This window comes from Cricetulus griseus, chromosome 3 (genome assembly GCF_003668045.3).
Source record: "Cricetulus griseus strain 17A/GY chromosome 3, alternate assembly CriGri-PICRH-1.0, whole genome shotgun sequence".
Classification (NCBI taxonomy): domain Eukaryota; kingdom Metazoa; phylum Chordata; class Mammalia; order Rodentia; family Cricetidae; genus Cricetulus; species Cricetulus griseus.
Window position 1 is genome coordinate 114,042,508 of NC_048596.1, and position 18,603 is coordinate 114,061,110.

At 44.3% G+C, this 18,603-nt stretch overlaps 1 protein-coding gene across 1 annotated transcript in view; it reads right to left on the reverse strand.

Moving 5' to 3' along the window:
* Positions 1–6,002: 6,002 nt before the first annotated feature.
* Positions 6,003–18,603, reverse strand: part of Tmc3 (transmembrane channel like 3) — a 35,947-nt gene continuing 23,346 nt past the window's right edge. The window contains exons 15-22 of the mRNA XM_027407557.2: positions 17,928–17,995; positions 16,399–16,527; positions 13,788–13,898; positions 12,754–12,879; positions 11,872–11,950; positions 10,475–10,517; positions 8,622–8,877; positions 6,003–6,846 (exon numbers count right to left, since the gene is read on the reverse strand). Of these exons, the coding sequence (XP_027263358.1) occupies positions 6,003–6,846; positions 8,622–8,877; positions 10,475–10,517; positions 11,872–11,950; positions 12,754–12,879; positions 13,788–13,898; positions 16,399–16,527; positions 17,928–17,995 (1,656 nt within the window). The remainder of the gene's footprint in view (positions 6,847–8,621; positions 8,878–10,474; positions 10,518–11,871; positions 11,951–12,753; positions 12,880–13,787; positions 13,899–16,398; positions 16,528–17,927; positions 17,996–18,603) is intronic.

Genomic DNA, 18,603 nt, shown 5'->3' on the forward strand with positions numbered 1-18,603 from the left:
ATTGTTCCCTTAGCAACACTTTCGGTTTGCTCAAGTTTACTGTTTTGCAGCTGCTGTCCAACACATGCATTTTACCTGGATTGAGTCATTTAGCATCCAGTCAATTAGTCACAGCTTGGGGAAGTAGAAACCAGTGGTTCCAGGAGCTTGGAAAAGATAAAAGAAACCAATCACTTGCAAACAAATGAAAAAGGGAAAGTAGTGATTTTTAGGCTATCCTAAAATTTTTTAAAGATTTATTTTATTTTATTTTGTGTGTGCGTGCATGTGTGCATATACACATGAACACAGTGTTCAAGGAAGTCTGAAGAGGCATTGGATCACATGAAACTAGAGTTACAGGCAATTGGAAGCCTCCCAACATGGGTGCTGGGAATTGAACTCAGCTCAGATGTCTATTAGAGTGTATGTGCTTTTAACCACTAAGTTATTCCTCCAGGCCCCGGACTTGTAATAACACAGCGGATCATGCTACCAGTAATAGTTTGATGACAGGGCAAGTCGGCAGACAATTTCCCTTGCCGTGGACCATTACTAAATTACACAGGCATCTTGTGAAACCACAGTTGCGTAACTAAGCTTGATAAGGCAGCCTGGTAGCTTTCTGTTCCAAATCATAGATAAGAGCTGGTAATCCCAAAGAGGAAGGAGATGACGACGACAAGTGATCAGCAAGCCATGCGTTTGTGAGGAGCTTCATGGAAGCCCATTCACAATGATGATGGTAATGTAGCAAGAGAGTGAGTAAAACGTGCTGAAAAGCGATCACCTATCAGCCTGAGGAGAGTCAGGACAAAGAAAAAAACAGCAGAGTAATTAAAACCACGTGATTTATTATACCTTCATCAGATAGACAGAAATTACATACTGTGGCAAGATTAAGTTCTTGGTGAGACTGTAAGGAAAGCTATTCCAGTCATCTGCCAAGGCAGGAGGATGCAACATCTGGACTTGCAAAGAATAATAAAGAGGGAACTGAGAAAGCCTGATATGATTGTCTCCAGCAAGCTCAGAATTTTCTTTATAGGACTAATAACTTCAAAGAAAACATACAAAAGAAATATAAATATAGTCCTCTTTTTTAATAGGGAAGATACAGAAATTATTTTAATACCCTTTGAGCAGAAAAGGAAGAGACATTATGTAGTTCATCCTAATAATGAAATACTAAACAGCTGTCATAGGGAGTTTCATTTGTGCATTTTTCTGTGATAGATTTCAAAATACAAATAAATTCAGTGATAGATTGAAGATAATGGCATTGAATTAAGACATGGGTATTGCTTCTGTGATATACATATATATACATATATTCACAATACAATATCTGTAAATATGTCCATCTATTGAATGCATATACACTGAGCTCATGACAGTATGAAAGGAAGGACTTCTATTATGGGGGCTAGAGAATAATTTGATTATCTCTCTTGTTCCCTTCCTCTCTCTCTCTCTCTCTTTCACTCTTCCTCTCTCTCTCTCTCTCTCTCCTTAATATTTTTGTGCACCTCAAACTAGCCTAACACTATGCAGCTCAGGTTGACCTTGAAATTGTAGTCCAGTCCTCCTGTATCAGTCTCAGTCTTTCAAATCCAGCTCTATAGTGTTTTCTTTATTATTATGAGCTAAATGGTTCTTGCTCTTCTCTTCTCTGTGGAGATACTGAGCAGACATAATGTAGAGTAAAAAAAGGCCCAGACTTTTCCTCTGACCAATAATGAAGCAAGAGCCCCTGAAGCAGTGGCCCAGGTGATCCAACATTCCAAACAGCTGGGACAAAACAGCCTTGCAGAACACTATAGTCAGGATTTCTGGGTTTTCTTAGGATCCCCATAACAGCACCCCCGAACAGCAGGAAGCAGTTGGAAAGAACAACGCCCATTCCCAAATATTGTTTATAAATGTTTGTTTTCATTTAATTGGGGTTGGGTATAAATGGTAATGATCACAGTCAATCTCATTTTAAAGGAAAAAAAGGGAATATGATATAGAAATGAATACTTTGTATTGGAATGGATTTTCATTTGTTGACACAAATTTAAGGTCAATTTTGTTATATGTATATGTCTCTTCTTCTTTAGCTATTGTGTTTATACAGCTCTTTTAAAAATGTAATGTATAATTAAATAAGATGGTAATCACCTGAAATAGTCAAACTTACAGTTATGTTAGATTTTCTAGCTATAAAGAGATATTTCAAATGGATAGATATTCTTCAAACCTTTCAAAGACCTACAGAATATGGCATTTAAAATGGTTTAGGCTTTTTCTTGACAATGAGAAATGTCTGCTCCTGGCAGCACCAATATACATCAGAGAAGATGATGGGAATCAGAAGAAACTCATTATGGAGTTTACTTTCAAAAATATGGTGAAGCTAGTCATTTGGGCAAGAAACTGCTCTTGCCTGGACTGTTTGACTGTTGCTGTATAAACTGGACATGCAGGACCCACAGGAAAGTAACTGCTGAACTTGCAAAACAAGATGGACAGTCCTGAAGAGTTCCTACTTCATGGAAGAATCTGCCAGACATTCTGCAGGACACATAGGAAATTGACTGGCAAACTGCCAGTACAGGCAGACAGTTTCAAATTTCCTGCTTCACAGAGAAGTCTGCCAGACACACTGTGGCCCATAGGCTAAAGATGGATGCCCAACATTACAGAGGAACTTTGGGTGACTGTCTAGATAGTGAGATGCCTCTGTCAATTCTAGAGTTTATATACTATCCTTCTGTGGTCTTTGATGGAGTTGAAGACATATAGTTATGGTTATAGTTTTCCTTAGTTAGGGCAAAAGATACGTTACGTGTAAGACTTTAGACTCACAAAGATAGGATAGATGATATTTTCTTTGAATTTTGCTAAATGTTAATGAACTAAATATTGTAACTATAGTTCTTATTTGATAACTGCTTTGTTATACATAATTTTGCATGTTAAAGTTAAAGTCCTTTTTATTTAGACAGAAAAGAGGAGATGATGGGGAAGTCCTTCTGTGTGTATGTTTCTCTTATTGGTTAATGAATAAAACACTGACTGGCTGATTGGCCAGGCAGGATGTGACTTATCTGGGTAGAATCAGAATATAAGCAGGGACAAACAGGTAATCACTCTCTTGCTCTTCTCTTCTCTGCGGAACACAGAGCAGAGGTGATGGAGTAAGAGGCCCAGACCTTTCCTCTGGTAAGAGAAGACCTCGTGGAAATACTTAGGTTTATAGAAATGGGTTAATAATTAAGTCAGAGCTAGCTAATAAGAAACCATAGCCAATGGCCAACAGTTTCATAACAACAACAACAAAAAGCTAAATGGCTCCATGGAAACAAAATACAAACCATTGTTGACCCTCACAAGGAAATATGGATGCTCATCACCCTCTGTTTTATATTGTTGGTGTCCTAAATTTCTCCAAGTGAGAATCACCGGAAACAATGTGCCATATACACATGCTCCAAACTCACACTGCAGCCCTGGGTATGGGCTAGGTGACTCTGTTTTCTTGGAAAGCTCCAGGGTCTGCTCACATTTTCTCCTCCCCTCGTCACACAGGTTGCTGCTCCTGCAGATGTCTGGAGGTAGGGACTGGCTTTCCTAACCAAATTCCATGTCCCAGGAAACTCTAGGCTTCAGCCCTAACCCCAGAACCTGGGGTAGGAGGTCTCCTCACTATGGCACTGATGTGGGTACCTCTGTCACTAAAGAACAACCCAGGCACTGCAGAACACTAAGTCTAGACCATTGCCTCCTAGAGCTAACATGGTATAGCATTTGAAAACCTGTGCACTCATCATGAGTTCAGTGAGGGGATTATCAGTGTGGACTTTGCAAATGAAGCAATATTGATACAAACTTTCCTGATTAGAATTGGGAGTTATCTTGGTCTCTAATCCAGTTGCCTTGCCATATGTGACTCAGTCATCAATACAGTCTATTCATTCATTCATCCATCCATTCACATCTGGCCAAGTATTAAGCATATGTACAGATCTCCAAGATCCCTGCCTCCATGGGATGGATGGCTTGTGGGATGTCCTGAACAGTACAAACTTTCACTGGGTTACAATAAGCAGTAAGGGTGAAGTGATGTTAATGCTGATTAATATTCCCGATAAGTCAACTTCTAGGAATCAGAAGAGAAGGTTTTCTGGGTGGCCCTGGCCTACTCAAGCCACTTATTAAAAGAGGGCTCATGTATCCCTGCCAAAAGGGACTGGAAGCCAAATAGCCATACTAAACTGCCAGTGAAGATCTACCAGCCATGCTCTGTAGGGTGTTGTACAGCAGGGACATGCAGGAAGCCTCTAGGACCTCAAGGACTGGACATTTGATCAAGAACACTGTGATCCTGGAAGATGGCCTGGGACCTTTGATGAGATGTCAATACTTGCTGATGCTTCAGCTACTGCTTAGAGACGAGGACCCAGACAGTTGTGCCTGTGCTCCTAAGCCATGGAAACTGTGTGATGTTTAGTGTGCATCCTAATAAGCCACTCAGTTTGTTGTTGTGGGGGTGAAAGGAGGTGCTTGTGTTGAGCATGGACATGTAAGTAAACGAAGCATGGAGGTTGTCAAGTAGGGAGATTGCACATGCACCCCATAACAGAAAATGATCACAAAATTTGGCCAGACCACAACAACCTGGCACATAAGGTCACCACAATTTTGTACAGACTGTACATCTGCAAGAACATCCCTCTGACCTTGGGCTGGTGCCACCCTTGCTGTTGATCTTATTGGCAAGGAGAATTGATTGAAACAGCTCATGCAAGCTCCATTTGCTTGTGAAACCTTTCCTTTGCTCCAGACTTTGTATATGCCCATGGCTTACAGTGCTATTGGATTATCAATGCAATGCTCTCTGTTTTCAGAGAAATCCCATTTGTGAAGAGTCCCCATTGTTACTCTGATGGAGAGCTGTGCTAGAAAATACACGTGGTATCTATTGTGTGTCAGTTATTGGGGATGTAGAACCATGGTGCTATTTTTGTTCCAAAGTTACTCAGAGTATAATAGAGGAGACAGAAATGTTAAAAAGTCAGAGCTTCTAAAATGTGATATGGAAATAGGAGTCAGGGCACCCAGCTGGTTACTGTAGGATGGAGCACACATAGCTGCCAAGCCCTGCACAAGGCCAGTCAGAGGCTCCAAAGAACAACAAGGGGAAGTAGGAAATACTAGATCTGCTCTTTCCTTGGGCTTGTGGAGGCTGTAAGCCCGGCATCTCTGTGGCTGTGAAATCTTCACCTCTTACCTGAAGGAAGTCTATTGGCAGTGGGAGAAAACAAGTCAGCAAACACAGAAACAGAACTGAGAGGTAAGATGACAAGGGTTCTTAGGGGAGTTTGAGCCTTGGTTCCAGATGAACATGGTACTGAGTCTCAGTCCCCATCCTTCTCAGAGAAGAGAATCAAGCAAGCTCAGGTGTAAATTTGCAATCCTGTCTACTCTGTGTCCTGATTAACTAATACAGAGTTAGATAAGCTTGCAGTGTGCTGTACTGGTCACCACTAAACTGATTGTCCTCATAAACTAAAAATAGTGGACATGTCAAGGGTGGCCATCTGAGTTCAGGTGCTCACTACATAGTGTTGCTACTTGTATGTTGGAAGAACATAGTGCAAAGCACTTCCTCATATCACCGAAGATAAACGAGTGTCAAGGTTGATCTGTGCAATCCTGGTGAGATGTCTAGCTTGCTGATGAGCATGGCAAGCTACCCTGAATGGAATCAAGGCTGGATGTTTCCTTGAAAGGACAGCCTAATGTGGTGATGTGTGCTAGATATAAGGAAATACCAGGAATGGCCACTCACACACCACTGCTGTGAATAGGAAGGTACAGTCCCACAGTCTCCAAACCTCAGACAGTAGAGGCACCCAAAGAAGTTCCACAGATCTCTAAAACACCCAGAGTGGGTCTCTCTTCCAGAAAGGGTAGGACTGTGTGCTCCCAATACTTCCAAAGAGGTCCAGTCTTTAGGAACAGACATTGAAAGAAGTCTAGACATTTGAACAAATTAGGTCATTTAGATCCATGGGCAGTGCCTGCCTGGGCTTGGCCTTCCTCCTGCCCAATTGGCTGGCAGACCTCGGGAATCTGCCCTGGCTGGACATGACCTGCAGGTATTGGTCATTGTTGCTGTTCTGCTGGTCACTGCTGGATGCTGCTGACACAGAATCAGATTCTGTGAAGGATGGCTCGAACTTGGCTTTGACTCTGGGCTTCAGAGGATGCTGTGGGTATTGGACATTCCTGGATCGTGGCTTTTTATGTACAAATGTGGGCCTCTCAAGCTGGCCCTCAAAACTGTTATCCCCAGATCTGCAGTACATCCTTCGCTGGTACTCAGGGTCTCTGGTGTCACTTTCTGGTCTGTTACCAGTGTAAAAACGAGAAGCCCGAGGGAGGTCTGTCAGGGAGCCAGGGGGGATCGCCCATTGGACCAAATTTGTCCTCAGTGTCTCCTCCTCTTCTTCACTCAGCTGTGGTGAGCAAGGCTGTTGAGGGGCCCAGGACATGTACTGCTGCACATTCCTGGGGTACAGCTCCACAATGTCACCTAAAGCATCTATCTTGAAATGTCTTTCTGGCCAGAAAGTTGGGTGGGTCTTTTTGTGACAGTCACGTTCATTTATAACATAGTGTCTGGGAGCACGGGGTCTGTGGCCATGTGACATCAGGGCAGAGACCCCAGGTCCACAGAAATGAGGTCTGATTGGCTGAAAGTGTTTTCGGGAAAGAGGCTCTGAGAGAACATCCTTGAGGGGCTGTGTCTGTGTCACGGATGTGCAGGATCTGTTCCTGTGGAGGTTGCCTGTGCTGGCACATGGCCCATGTGGATACCTGTAAGACAGAAGTGGTTAGGTAGCTATGGCCTCTGTCTCCCTCCACGTCTCTAGGAATTCCAAAGCATCTGTTGGTGATCTGTGGGTACAATCAGGGAATGGGACCACATTGGACATCTTAGAACACTGATACAATAAGGGATGCCAGTCTCCGTGGGGGCGCATGGCAAGGCATGCCTCATTAATATATCCTATCACGGAGCACTGGTTGTGTTAGGAGCAGTTCATGGGACTAGTGTTTGTGGAGTGCACATTAGGAATATTGCTCTGGTGGCTAAACTGCCACTCCAGCTTCCCAGGCACTTCCTTAAGTGTCCACTTGGGGGAGCTATACCTGCTCCAAGGACTAGTGACTGTGGTTTGATACCCCACCCCCACCCCAGTGACCTCCCTAGGACTTAGGTACCCCTACTACTTGTTAAGGTACTACAATAATATGAAGACAACTTGCTTAAAACAAGACATCAAGTTCTATGATAACTTGCAGAAAGGAAAAAGAAAAATTGTATTTATTTCTATGGTATCCACTGTGCTACAAATGATGAATATAATTTTGACTATGACTTTGGGCCAGCATAGCTCTGTCCCCCTCATTCTTCTGGGTGCTGTACAAAGGCTAAAGGAAGCTGGGTTCTTCACAGTTGACCCATATAATGATGCACTGAAGATCTTGCAATAACTTGATCAGTCTCATGCAAAGCAGAGACCCTTTACCATTAATACAGCCATTCCAGGACTGAAGATGTAATGAGGCTGGATAGAAAGATGGGGAAGCTATGGAACTTGGGGAGAGAGGAAGGAGCTCATGACCCCAGGGTGCCTAGAAGCTGGGATCTAGCACACTCAACACTGGCTGTGAAGGTTGGGACATGGGGTTCATATTCCTCTCATACAGATATATTTTATGTGTGGTAAGGAGACAGGATTAAGGCCTGAATGTACATGACTTTGAGAAGAATCATTCCTTTCCCCAGACAAGACCTGAGAACCTCAAACAAGACTGCCCTCTTGTTTCCAGCTATGATATCATGACTTCTGGTGTCCCCAAGAACTACAAATTTTAACCTTATCAATTACAATCCTGCCTGGTGCTCCTTAGGAATCTCATTGAAATTTCATAATGACCCTCTACATAGAGTAACTTCAACCCCTACTGCAACAAACAGCAATGACGACAACAATAAAGCTAAAACAATAAGCCCTGACTCTCCTTGAGGAACTCACTCCCCTGTGTCTTAGTTTTCCTTCAGAGTGTACCTTTTTTTCACTTAACCCTCCTGCTTAAGCCTGAGTTTAATGCCTTTATTAGCCTCAACTCTGCTTCATAAATGGGCTAGTCCTGAAATTCTTCCCTGGGTGGAAGTCACTCATCTCAATTTGACCTGAATTGGGTCATCAAAACTCCTGGAGACCTCCTCAGGCTACTGAGGGTGATGGTGCTGAGTTGTGCTTTCTGCTTCCACACACCCAAATCCTGACTTGGGACATGAACTGTTAAAAAGACATCTTATTTTCATAGGCTACAGAAATATATATGCTAGGCTGTGAGAAAGATTTTCTTACAGATTATGTGATAATGTAAGGTTTGAAAAATCTTGACATCCCCTCCCCCATTCCCCACATCCTCTGGGTCCCAGCAGTCCCTGTCTTCTGACTCCTTCTGTTAGACTGGGAATTCAACCGCCCCAGCCTCCTGTTAGTTCTTTTGGTCTGCCACTGGTATCACATTCAAGAAACCTGCTTTCTTCCTTCTGGACCAGCGTTCACCCTCACCTACTGGTATCCTGCTCTGGCCTTGATCTAGATCCACCTGGAAGAGGAGAGCAGGGGCCCCTGGACCCTTGCCCAGGACTCTGGGGCAGGGACCTTGTGACTGGCTCCATCCTGAGGCTCTTGGTACTCAGAGAGTCAAAGTTGACCATGGTGCCATTGTTTTGGGGTGTTGCCATGTATGCTGAGGACAGCTGGCTGATGAGGTCACCATCCTTTAGAAGCCTCTTGGTGCTTTCTTCATGAGTCTGGATTCGAGCTGCAGACAGAGGAAAGAGCAGGTGACAGGTCCAGGTTTGCTATGCTTTGAGCCTTAAATCCCCCTCAAGACCCTCATGCTAAGACCTGGTCCCTAAGCTGGTCCTCTTGGGGAGGGGGAGCCTATGAGACTAGGGCCTGGTGGTCAGTACTCTGGTCATGGGGGGCATGTGCTCTAAGGGGATTGTGGGAACCTGTTCTGCTTCTGACTGTGAGGTTTGGTTGTCTGGCACAGTGGTGTGCTCCCTTCCTAAGCAATAGGGCCAAGGGAGCACAGATTGGAACCTTGAACTGGGAGCCAAAATAGACTTTTCTGTCTTTATAAGAAAGTGATGCCAGGTGTTTGTTATCACGATGGAAAGCTGGCTGACACAAAGCTGACTCAGCTGCAGGACTTTTATAACAACTAAGTCTACAGTCATCAGCTGCACCCACGAACATGGTGGAGCCATGGCAACACACATTCAGTTATTGGAAACATGGTATCCTGGGAGCTTAAGCAAGCAATGGAGGAACCCAGGGAAGCCAGAAACTGCAGTGTACAGTCTTATACTCCTCAGGCAAGGTAGGCTGTTTGAGAAAGTCTCTGTAAACCCTGCTTTGTGAGGCTCTGACTAGATTAAATAATATTCTTAATTGGCAAGTCATCCCTCACCGTTACTATAGGTTTTACAGCACAAGCCACAGTCACCTTGTGTGTGTGAAATTGTCACCTGGTGACTCCTCTGCATGGAATGTTACCCTTAGGCTTGAATCTCCTGGAGGAGAAGTGGTTCTCCTCCAGATAGCTCACCTTAAAATAGTCACAGAGACTGGATCATGACAGCATTTGAGTCCCGTTCTCTTCCATGCTCTGGCAGGTAATGGGGGCTGTGCCAGCCCAGTGGTACCAACTGAGCATCCTGGCTCTCAGTGAACTTTACTAATGGCCTTAAGGGGCAGAGGCACTGCCTCTGTTTTGAGCTGCACCTGTCCTCGCCCCACCCCCCATCCCCTGAATCTGGCCTAGCCAAGCCAAATCTTGTTCCCCACAATTTCCTTCCTTCTTTCCAGGCCATAGCTTTCTCTTCTTCATGATGGGTCTGAGTTTGGAGAACTGGGGGAAAGAAGGTATGGATGGCTTTGGAGAGTCTTTGGCTTTGGGTCTACTCTGGAATCTGCTTCAGTGGCTGGGCCTGCCTGGCTGGCATCTCTAGATGAGGCTAAGACAGAGAAGACAAAACTTAGGAACGTGGGTGCCTGGGGCAGAGGCCTGGGATATCGGCCTCCATGGGAACAGATGGGTAACTGAGAGGACTACACTCCATGGTCAGACAAGCAGGTTCTTGAGCATTTCCCCCCTTATCACAGTGAGTTTTCTTTCCTGTTTTAAAGCCCCTTTCTGATGACAGAGGTTTGGGGGTTGGTTAAAGACCTGGGTATGATTAAATCAAGGGCCTAGAGGTGTAGATGGCCTGGTCTGACTTTAGTGTGCCCAGCGACTTGTGAGAACTCAGTGCTAGTTATGAGGAATCTTCACAAGCGGTGGGCCTTCTGCCCTTTCTTAAAATGCCCATCCACTTAGAGAATAGACATTTTGTATTTTAAGATTCACTTACCCTCTACCATTTGGGCAACCTTTTTCTTATCTTCAGATCTTGCCTGAAATGGGAATGATAATCAGTATGCTTCTGGTTTGAGAGGAGGCAGTTAACATTTTATTTGGGGAAGAAAGAAGAAGACTTATATGCTATTATTCAGACCTTGGGCATGATAGTACCTATGTGGACAGGATGCTCAGGTCATAGAGACTAGACCTGTTATTTGAGTGAGTAAATGCAAATATAGAGGAGCCAAGGTTTAGCACCTGATGGGGTTCCTATAAGGACAACTAACTCAAGGGGGTTATATTCTGCACAGGCAGGCAGAGGAGCTGAAGGAGTTAGGACCTATTCTGGTTATCTTAGGGATAAGATCCAAGTCTCAAATGTGATTCATTTGCTTCACCTGAACTGAGTACATGTGGCCCAGAGGTGATTTTATAGAATATTATTTTTGATAATTTTGAGCACAAAACATTTTCATGGTGTAGAATTTTCCACTCATGGCCTCATGTTGACAAGCAGATACTTTCAGGTCTTAAAGCAGTTCAGATCTTAGGTTAGGGAGGCCCCACATGAAATGGCTTAAGTCACAAAGAAAACACAGATCAGCCACTAGGGAGATATCCATGGGCAAAATACCCTGCAACTAACTGGAAATGGATTTCTAAGTTGACATTCACAAAGCTAGTCTGGTTATCCCTTTACATAAGTTTGCAAATTTATGGGAGCAGTTGTTTTACTTTCCTTAGTGAAAAGGGTACAGGGAATCGGTTTTCAACAATGGGAAAGGCAAAGAAGGTGACCAGGATGCCACACTTAACAAAGGATGACTCTCGGTGTTATGAAAGGCAGGGTAGACAGGACCCAGACAAAGCATCCTTGAATTTGGTACCCTGGGTGCTTCCCTGGCTTCCTCCTGACCTAAGGGAGGGGATGTAGAGGAACAGTTGTGGAAGGGTTGGGAGTGTCTGCCTCAGGAGAGGATGTGTACTCCAGGTGGGAAGGAGTCCATGCCAGCCAAAATCTAAAGGATAAGAAAGAGGAAGAAGGGTACTTTGGGTACAAACAGCTCTAGGTGATCAAGGGTCAAAGTTGACCCAGGTTAGCATAAGGGTGGCTCCTCACTAGTTTATTGAAGTCTGCAGATGTGCCTGGCACACTGGGAGCCTGGCATGGACATGCAAAGAATGCTGGGAAGAGCAGGCTCTTTCCCAGCAAATGCAAGCAACCACTGGATATTGTTAGAAGTAATATGAGGGGATTTGGGGGTAGCCACTTTGTACCACAGTACGGCAAGTGTCACTATAACCTGACGATTTGAGCTCCATTGCACTCTCCTGCTAAAGAGGGTGCAGGCACACGGCCGGGGTTGACATTGTCACAGATGAGAGCTGAGTTCAGATGATACTTGCGTTTTGAATCTGCATCCTGAGTTGCTGGCTGCTGAGCTTCAGTGATCTTGCGATGCTCTGAAGGTAGTAGATGAGCATGCTGGGATGGAAGGATATTGAATAGTGAGTGGATTTCAACTGGCTCTTTAGCTTTCAGGTCCTGCTCAGGTAGCAGTGGAATTGAGGGTTCCCAGGTCAGATGTGGGTTACCCGCTGACCCCTGAGCCCTGAACAAAAATGCATCTGCCTTCTTACAGCGTGTGACCACTGGGAAAGTGCAACTTCCCCCCTTTTTTCTTTTGCTGTCCATAGCTGACCCCTGTTGCCTTCAAATTCTGCACCCTGACAATAAAAACAAGGCACCAAGATCAGCAGGCACTTTGTAGCCAATCAAGTACTGGTTTCACTTCTCCCTGGAAGCACTAATAAGCATAAGCTACTAAGCTGAATTATGACATTCCAAAATTATCTACATTTCTGCAGAATACTATCCTGGTTCTAATAGTATCTGGCCACATTTTAGTGGCCACAGTAATCTACCAGATGCTGTGGATTATAGTAGCTATGCAGCTGTCTCTCTGTGGCTTGGTGGCTTGTGCTACTCTGAAGTGTGGCTCAGTGTGCATGCTTAGATCATCAACTCCTGTGACTTCTGAATGGACTAATTTTATTTAATTATTAGGCAGCAGTGTGATTGTGTGGCTACACACACAGGGGTCCTTGAGGGGTGAGGGGTGTGGCATCCTTTGGAGGCTGGGAGGAGTAATGCCCCTTTAAGGCTGGGAGGTATGACAGCCTCTACAGGCTGGGAAGTGTAGTGTCCCCTGAAGGTTGGGAGGAGTGATGCCCTCTGGAGGGTGGGAGGAGTGGCACCTCCTGGAGGCTGGGAGATGTAGCACTCACAACAGAAGCAGTACAGCGGGAAGTATCACCACAGGGCTGCTGATATGTCCAACCACAACGTGAAACCATGCAGGAAAGTCATTCTCTATTGTCTCTGACACGATGTCATAGATCTTCTCTTGCCCACTGTGAGAAAGGAAAAGGTAACTGCAGATTTGACTGCTTTTGGCTATGGAATGATTCAAGACCTATCAAAAATGTTTGGATGTCTAGAGACAGATCTCCAAAACTAGCAACAAAAGCTGGAGGCAAATCTTCAAATGGCCAAGATGCCTAATGTCCCCAGAAGTTCTGTGAAGTAGTTAGTCATCTAGTTATCTGGCAGGACTGGAGATGGGGCCATTGATCACAATGCAAATGCACTGGCTTTTTAACAAGTAAATGAAGATGCCTCCAAGGGTTTTCGTGTCAAAATTGGCTGAGGCATTGGTGGAGACTGCAGTTGAGATTTCTGTATGGTTACAGAGATATACTGTAGAATGAAAATTGACATGGACTGTCTTCAAATAAAGCTCCTGGCTTCAGCCATATAGATTTCTATAGAGCTAGCTTTTCCTTCCTTCCTTCCTTCCTTCCTTCCTTCCTTCCTTCCTTCCTTCTTCCCTTCTTCCCTCCCTTCTTTCTTTCCTTCCTCTCTCTTCTTTTATTTTTGAGATTATGGTATAATTGCCTCATTTCCTCTTTTTCTTTTTTCCATTAAAACCCTATTATAAACCCCTTCCTTACTCTCTTTAAAACACATGGTGCTTTATTGCATTAATTGTATACATGTATATACATATATTCCTAAATACATAAATATAACCTTTCTATTCTGTGTATTACTTGCTTGTATGTTTTCAGTTTTGAGACAGAGTCTTACTTTGTATCTCAGGCTGGCCTTAAGCTATTGACAATCCTCTAGCCTCAGCCTCCCAAATACTAGGATTTAGAGATGTGACAGACCATACTAGGCTTCTTTTTCTCTTACTTAAAAATATTATATTATTTTCATTTATCTATTTACTTATTTACTTTTTTTCTGTGTGTGTTACCTGAAGGGGCCACAGTTCAGAGATGGCTTGTAGTGGACAATAGCAAAAATGGTTGGCAGCATGCAGAGGAAGAGCATGAATAGGAGCATTGCCAGGTAGAAGTTGTTGGATCTGCAGAAAGACAAACACCATACAGTGTTCATCCCAGAGTCTGAGTGAGCGCAGCCTAACAACCCAACCAGAAGCAGCCAGCGCCTCTGGAGATGGAACTGGTCTCTTAGCAGGGGCCTGGATGGCCCAGTTGGTATAGTGCTTACTTCACAAGCATGAGGACTTGAGTTTGATCCCCAGTACCTCTGTAAAAAGTCTGGAGGCTTGAAATCCCAGCACTGGCGAGGCAGAGATGGGAAGTGCCTGGGATTTACTATCCAGTCAGGCTGGCCAGACTGGCAAAACATAAGGTGGAAAGTAATTGAGAAAGATGCCTGATATCAAACTCTGGCCACCACTGCTATGCATACACACATGCACATGTACTTGTGTACATACATAGACCAGCATGTGCTTGAGTATGGGCACATGCTGGTCTATGCACACACACACACACACACACACACACACACACACACACACACACACCTGTGAGGGGCTTGCACAGCTTAGAACCTGGCTTTCAGAAAAAGGCTTCCAACCCAGCAAATTCACTTTACAAACACTGGCTGGGCACTTTTAAGCTGTAAATGGAGAAAGCAGTGGCTCCACCCCTGTGTGCCTGGCTTCTATCCAGTTAGCTCCACATAGGCAATCTTAGAACTGCCCTCCACTCACCTAGGAGCTTGCCTAAATGTAGTGGAATATTAACAGGATATTCCATTGCACCTGGAATTTACTCTGGAGTGATGGCCACTTAAGCCTTGGAATTATCTCTTCTAAATATCAGAAATTGCTATCTGAGATTTATGGGATTGCTGTGTCTTGGAAATTTCAGATCCTTAGCATAACCTCAGTCACAAGACCTTCCTGACACACCTGGAATTTTTTATAATGCCTGCATTTGCATAGATAATGGTTTCTTAAGACAACTCCTCGTTCAGATAAAAGATTTTGGTATTTGAGAACTCACTTGCTCAATGGCCTTTTGTGTGTCAATAAAAAGAGCTTCTGCAGTCAGTCAGTCCATGGAGACTGATTTCCCCTGCTGCCTTTGCTAAGCCTAAATTCATCTGCAGTTGCTCTCTTTCATCGACTGACCCATGTAACTCAGAGCACTGATACCTAGTGCCTTCCTCTCCTGCTGCCAGCCTGGAGCTTGCCTCTTGGGTCTCAGGAGAAGGGCTCTCTTGCTTGTGACCCTCAACCATCTGACCTGGATCACATTTGCTTTCTATTTATCTCTCTGCCTCTTACTGCTCAGAGTGAATAGTCCCAGGCTGGTATCAGGGCCTTCAGTGGCCAGGATTCCCCAATGGTGGCTCACACCAATTTGGTATGTGAGGCCCTGTATATAGTTTATCAGTTTAGTGATAGTCAACTACCCTGTCAGTTTCCCCATCTTTCTCCTTCTCTGATGAAAAAGACTTAACCAAAAGTCCTGCATGGAATGTAGTAACCAGGTGCTAATGCTTGTAACCTCCATAGCTCATGCTGACATGTGGTTGCCTTTGTGGGGTCTTTGGGAAATAGAGATTACATGCAAATATATAAAACCACATATATCCAAGCATAAGCATAAATGTATACTGGTCACCAGATAAAATAGAAATAGATTGCTATCCAGGTCATATTAAAAAAGCTTGATAGCCACTGATAGAAAAGACAGATATACAGATAATTACTGTGACAAAGGACTGTAACTGAGGTCTAATCATGAGATTCAAAATGTGTCATGAATTCACTCATGTGGCTAAAATGAAATTCAGGAAAGAATAAATGTAGTCAGGATTGTAGAACAATTCAAACTTTTAAGTAACTATGAAAACTAATGTGTACCTTCCCTAATACTCAGAATTACACTTTGTTCAGGGTGTTGGCCATTAAGTCAGCAGCTGGAAGCAGCTACAAAACAGACAAAAAAACCCCAGAAGTCAGTTTTGTGTGTTTGGTCGGTGACATGAAGTGGAGAAATACAATGTTGAGTGAAGAAGTCGGGGTGGGGGGGGCAAAGAAGAAGAGGAAGGAGGAGGAGGAGGAGGAAGAAGGGAAGGAGGAGGAGGAGGAGGAGAAGTAAGAGGAGGAGGAGAACCCTGAACACAAAGGAGCACATTCTCTGTATGTCACATTTTACATAGACCACAAAACCAGGCAAGCCCAACTAGTTCTGTAGCAATCAGGGGTGATGGGAGAAAGGGATGTGCTCTGGGAATCACTCATGTTCTACTTTCAAGTGGATGCTGCTCCTACCTTTGTGTTCAATCTGCAAAAGTTCAAGCCTGACATTTCTAACTTGTGCACTTTTTCCAAATGATTGTTAGACATCAGTACAAACTTAAAAAATATGTGTCAAGAGCTTCAAAGGGATGACAACTGGTTCCAAGGTGGAGGCATAGGCAGAGACTTCATGGCAGGAGCTGAGTAGAGAAACCACAGGGTTTGAAGGGCACTGTGCTAGGAGGCCCTAGTCTGTTCAGAGGATTTATGGTCACAGCCTAAGGCAGACACAACTGCTACCAACCTGGAGGCTCGAAACACTTGCTGGTGGGGTACATTGCAGGTCAGCACTGCCCAGCTCCTCAGGTACATCAGCCCAATGAGCTTGAGAACATTGAAGGCTGGTAGACATGGAGAGAAGAAGGCCCCCATCCTGAAATGGCAGAAGGTAGTCTGTGTGTGTCCACATTCAGGGCTGCATAACAGAGGCCCCACTGATGGTGGAGCAAGGGTCTGAGCTGTGACATTTACACTCTATAGGTCAAGAACTGTAGAACCTCTAAAGATCTGAGACACAGTCTCCACATTCCAGAGGTATGATGAGTCCCTGCAGGTGGGCAATAGTGATGTGTTTGTCTCTCATCTCCTAGTTTAGCAATGGGGAAAGCCTCCTCTGGGGAGAAGCAGGCATTGGAGAACTAGGCCCTGGGCTAAACTCTATACTTTGTAATTCTGGGGCAAGAACTCAGTTAATAAGTTACTGAGTCTGAATCAACACAGGTCAAACACCACCAACCCCCCAACGTTGTCTAGTTTTAAGAGTGAAATAAGTAAACTGGGAGTAACTGGGGCATCTAGCCAAGGTACAAATGTCAAATGCACGATAAAACCCATGACCTCCACTTTAGTTCAAAATCAATTTGTATTGGATATGTTATTGAACTGATCCCCATGGAATTCAGATTCAGTGGCCAGAAAATGAAGTGTTTAAAAACAAAAATGTCAGGCATTCCTCCTTGTGCCTCTGTTGCCTCATTTTCTACTGCATCCAGTGATTACAGTGAGTTGATAGTGTTGCAGTAAAAATTAACTCAGCATGCACATGTTAAATAAATATTTCAAACACCAGATTTGCACTACTGGGTTCCATATGCATTCTGTGACTGATGGTAGAGGCTGTATTTTCTGAATGATTAGAATAGCCAAGCTTCTTTTTTTTTGTCTGATAGTATTTGGACCAACAGTGCCATTTATAGTCTCATAGGTAAGACTGGAGGCCCCACACACATAGACACACTACTGAGGAAAGGATGACAAGATGACCCTTGCTTGTGTCCTGGTGCTCCAAGCAACAGGATCTACTTGGCTAGAGGCTTGCCTAGTCACCCCCTAGGAAGTGCCAACTATCCAGAAGAATAGCTCTCCATATAGAAGAAAGAATAGTCCCCCATCTGGCCCCCATGTCTACATGAAAGAAATGATGGGAAATGCTCAAGATGGGTTTGACTCTAAGTGTTCAAGTGTAATCACACAGTTCCTGACACCTTCCTGGCAAGATGTCCCTCTTCCTGGATTGCCCCTCTCCCAGCTGAGGGACTCCACACTTCCTATGCAGACATTTTTGGGAGCTGTGACCAGAAGTGATTTAAAAAAGAACCACCACCCTCTGTTATTCTTTTCTATAAAATCACCTCACCTGAGAAATTTCCCTTGTCAATATCCTTTCCTGGTGGTGCTTGTGGCTTTGTGCATTCATAGGTCCACCTGGGCTCATCAAAGCCTTAGTTAGCCCAGATGGCACAAGCAAAGCTGGGAAGCAGCTTTGAGACCTACCAAATCATGCCTTGATTGTAGACTAGGTGCAGCACATTCTCAGCGATCTTGAATTCCCCATATTCAGGCTGTTAGAGAAAAGCATTTGCATTAAAAACAAAGTCACGAGGTTCTTTGTACACAGTGGCTCACTGTGGCAACTTGAACAGAATTCTTTGCTCTTACAGACAGTCAGAGATCACTGCTTTGCTGTTCACCAGCAAGTGGGGAAATATGAAGCTGAGGAAAGAGCTAGCCTTGCATGCATGTTTTCCTCACGAACCACCTCTGAGGTATCTCTGCCCCACCTGGGCCATGCTCATAAGTAGCTGTTTCCTTGGACTGAAGCATTCCCTCCTGGAAGAGGAAGGTCAGGAGACTTAGGAAAGTCAAGACTCAGAGGCTCAGGAAGTGTCCAAGGCTCAGGATGCCCTCCCCATGCAGTACAAGCAGTTAACAAGGAGACAAAAGACTCTTCAATGCAGATGCCTGCAAATTGTGCAGCAAGCTTTGTGTCACTACCCCAAGAGGCTCATAGGTTCCCTAAGGTAGACTTAAAATGGAATCACTTCTTGGGTCTGTTTCCCTCTATTTGAGATGAACAGAAATAAACTCCCCAGAAAAAGCCATACAACACATGCCTGACTGATTCTTGGACAAGCGAACAGCCAAAGGTGGATTTAGTTCTAGCACCCTC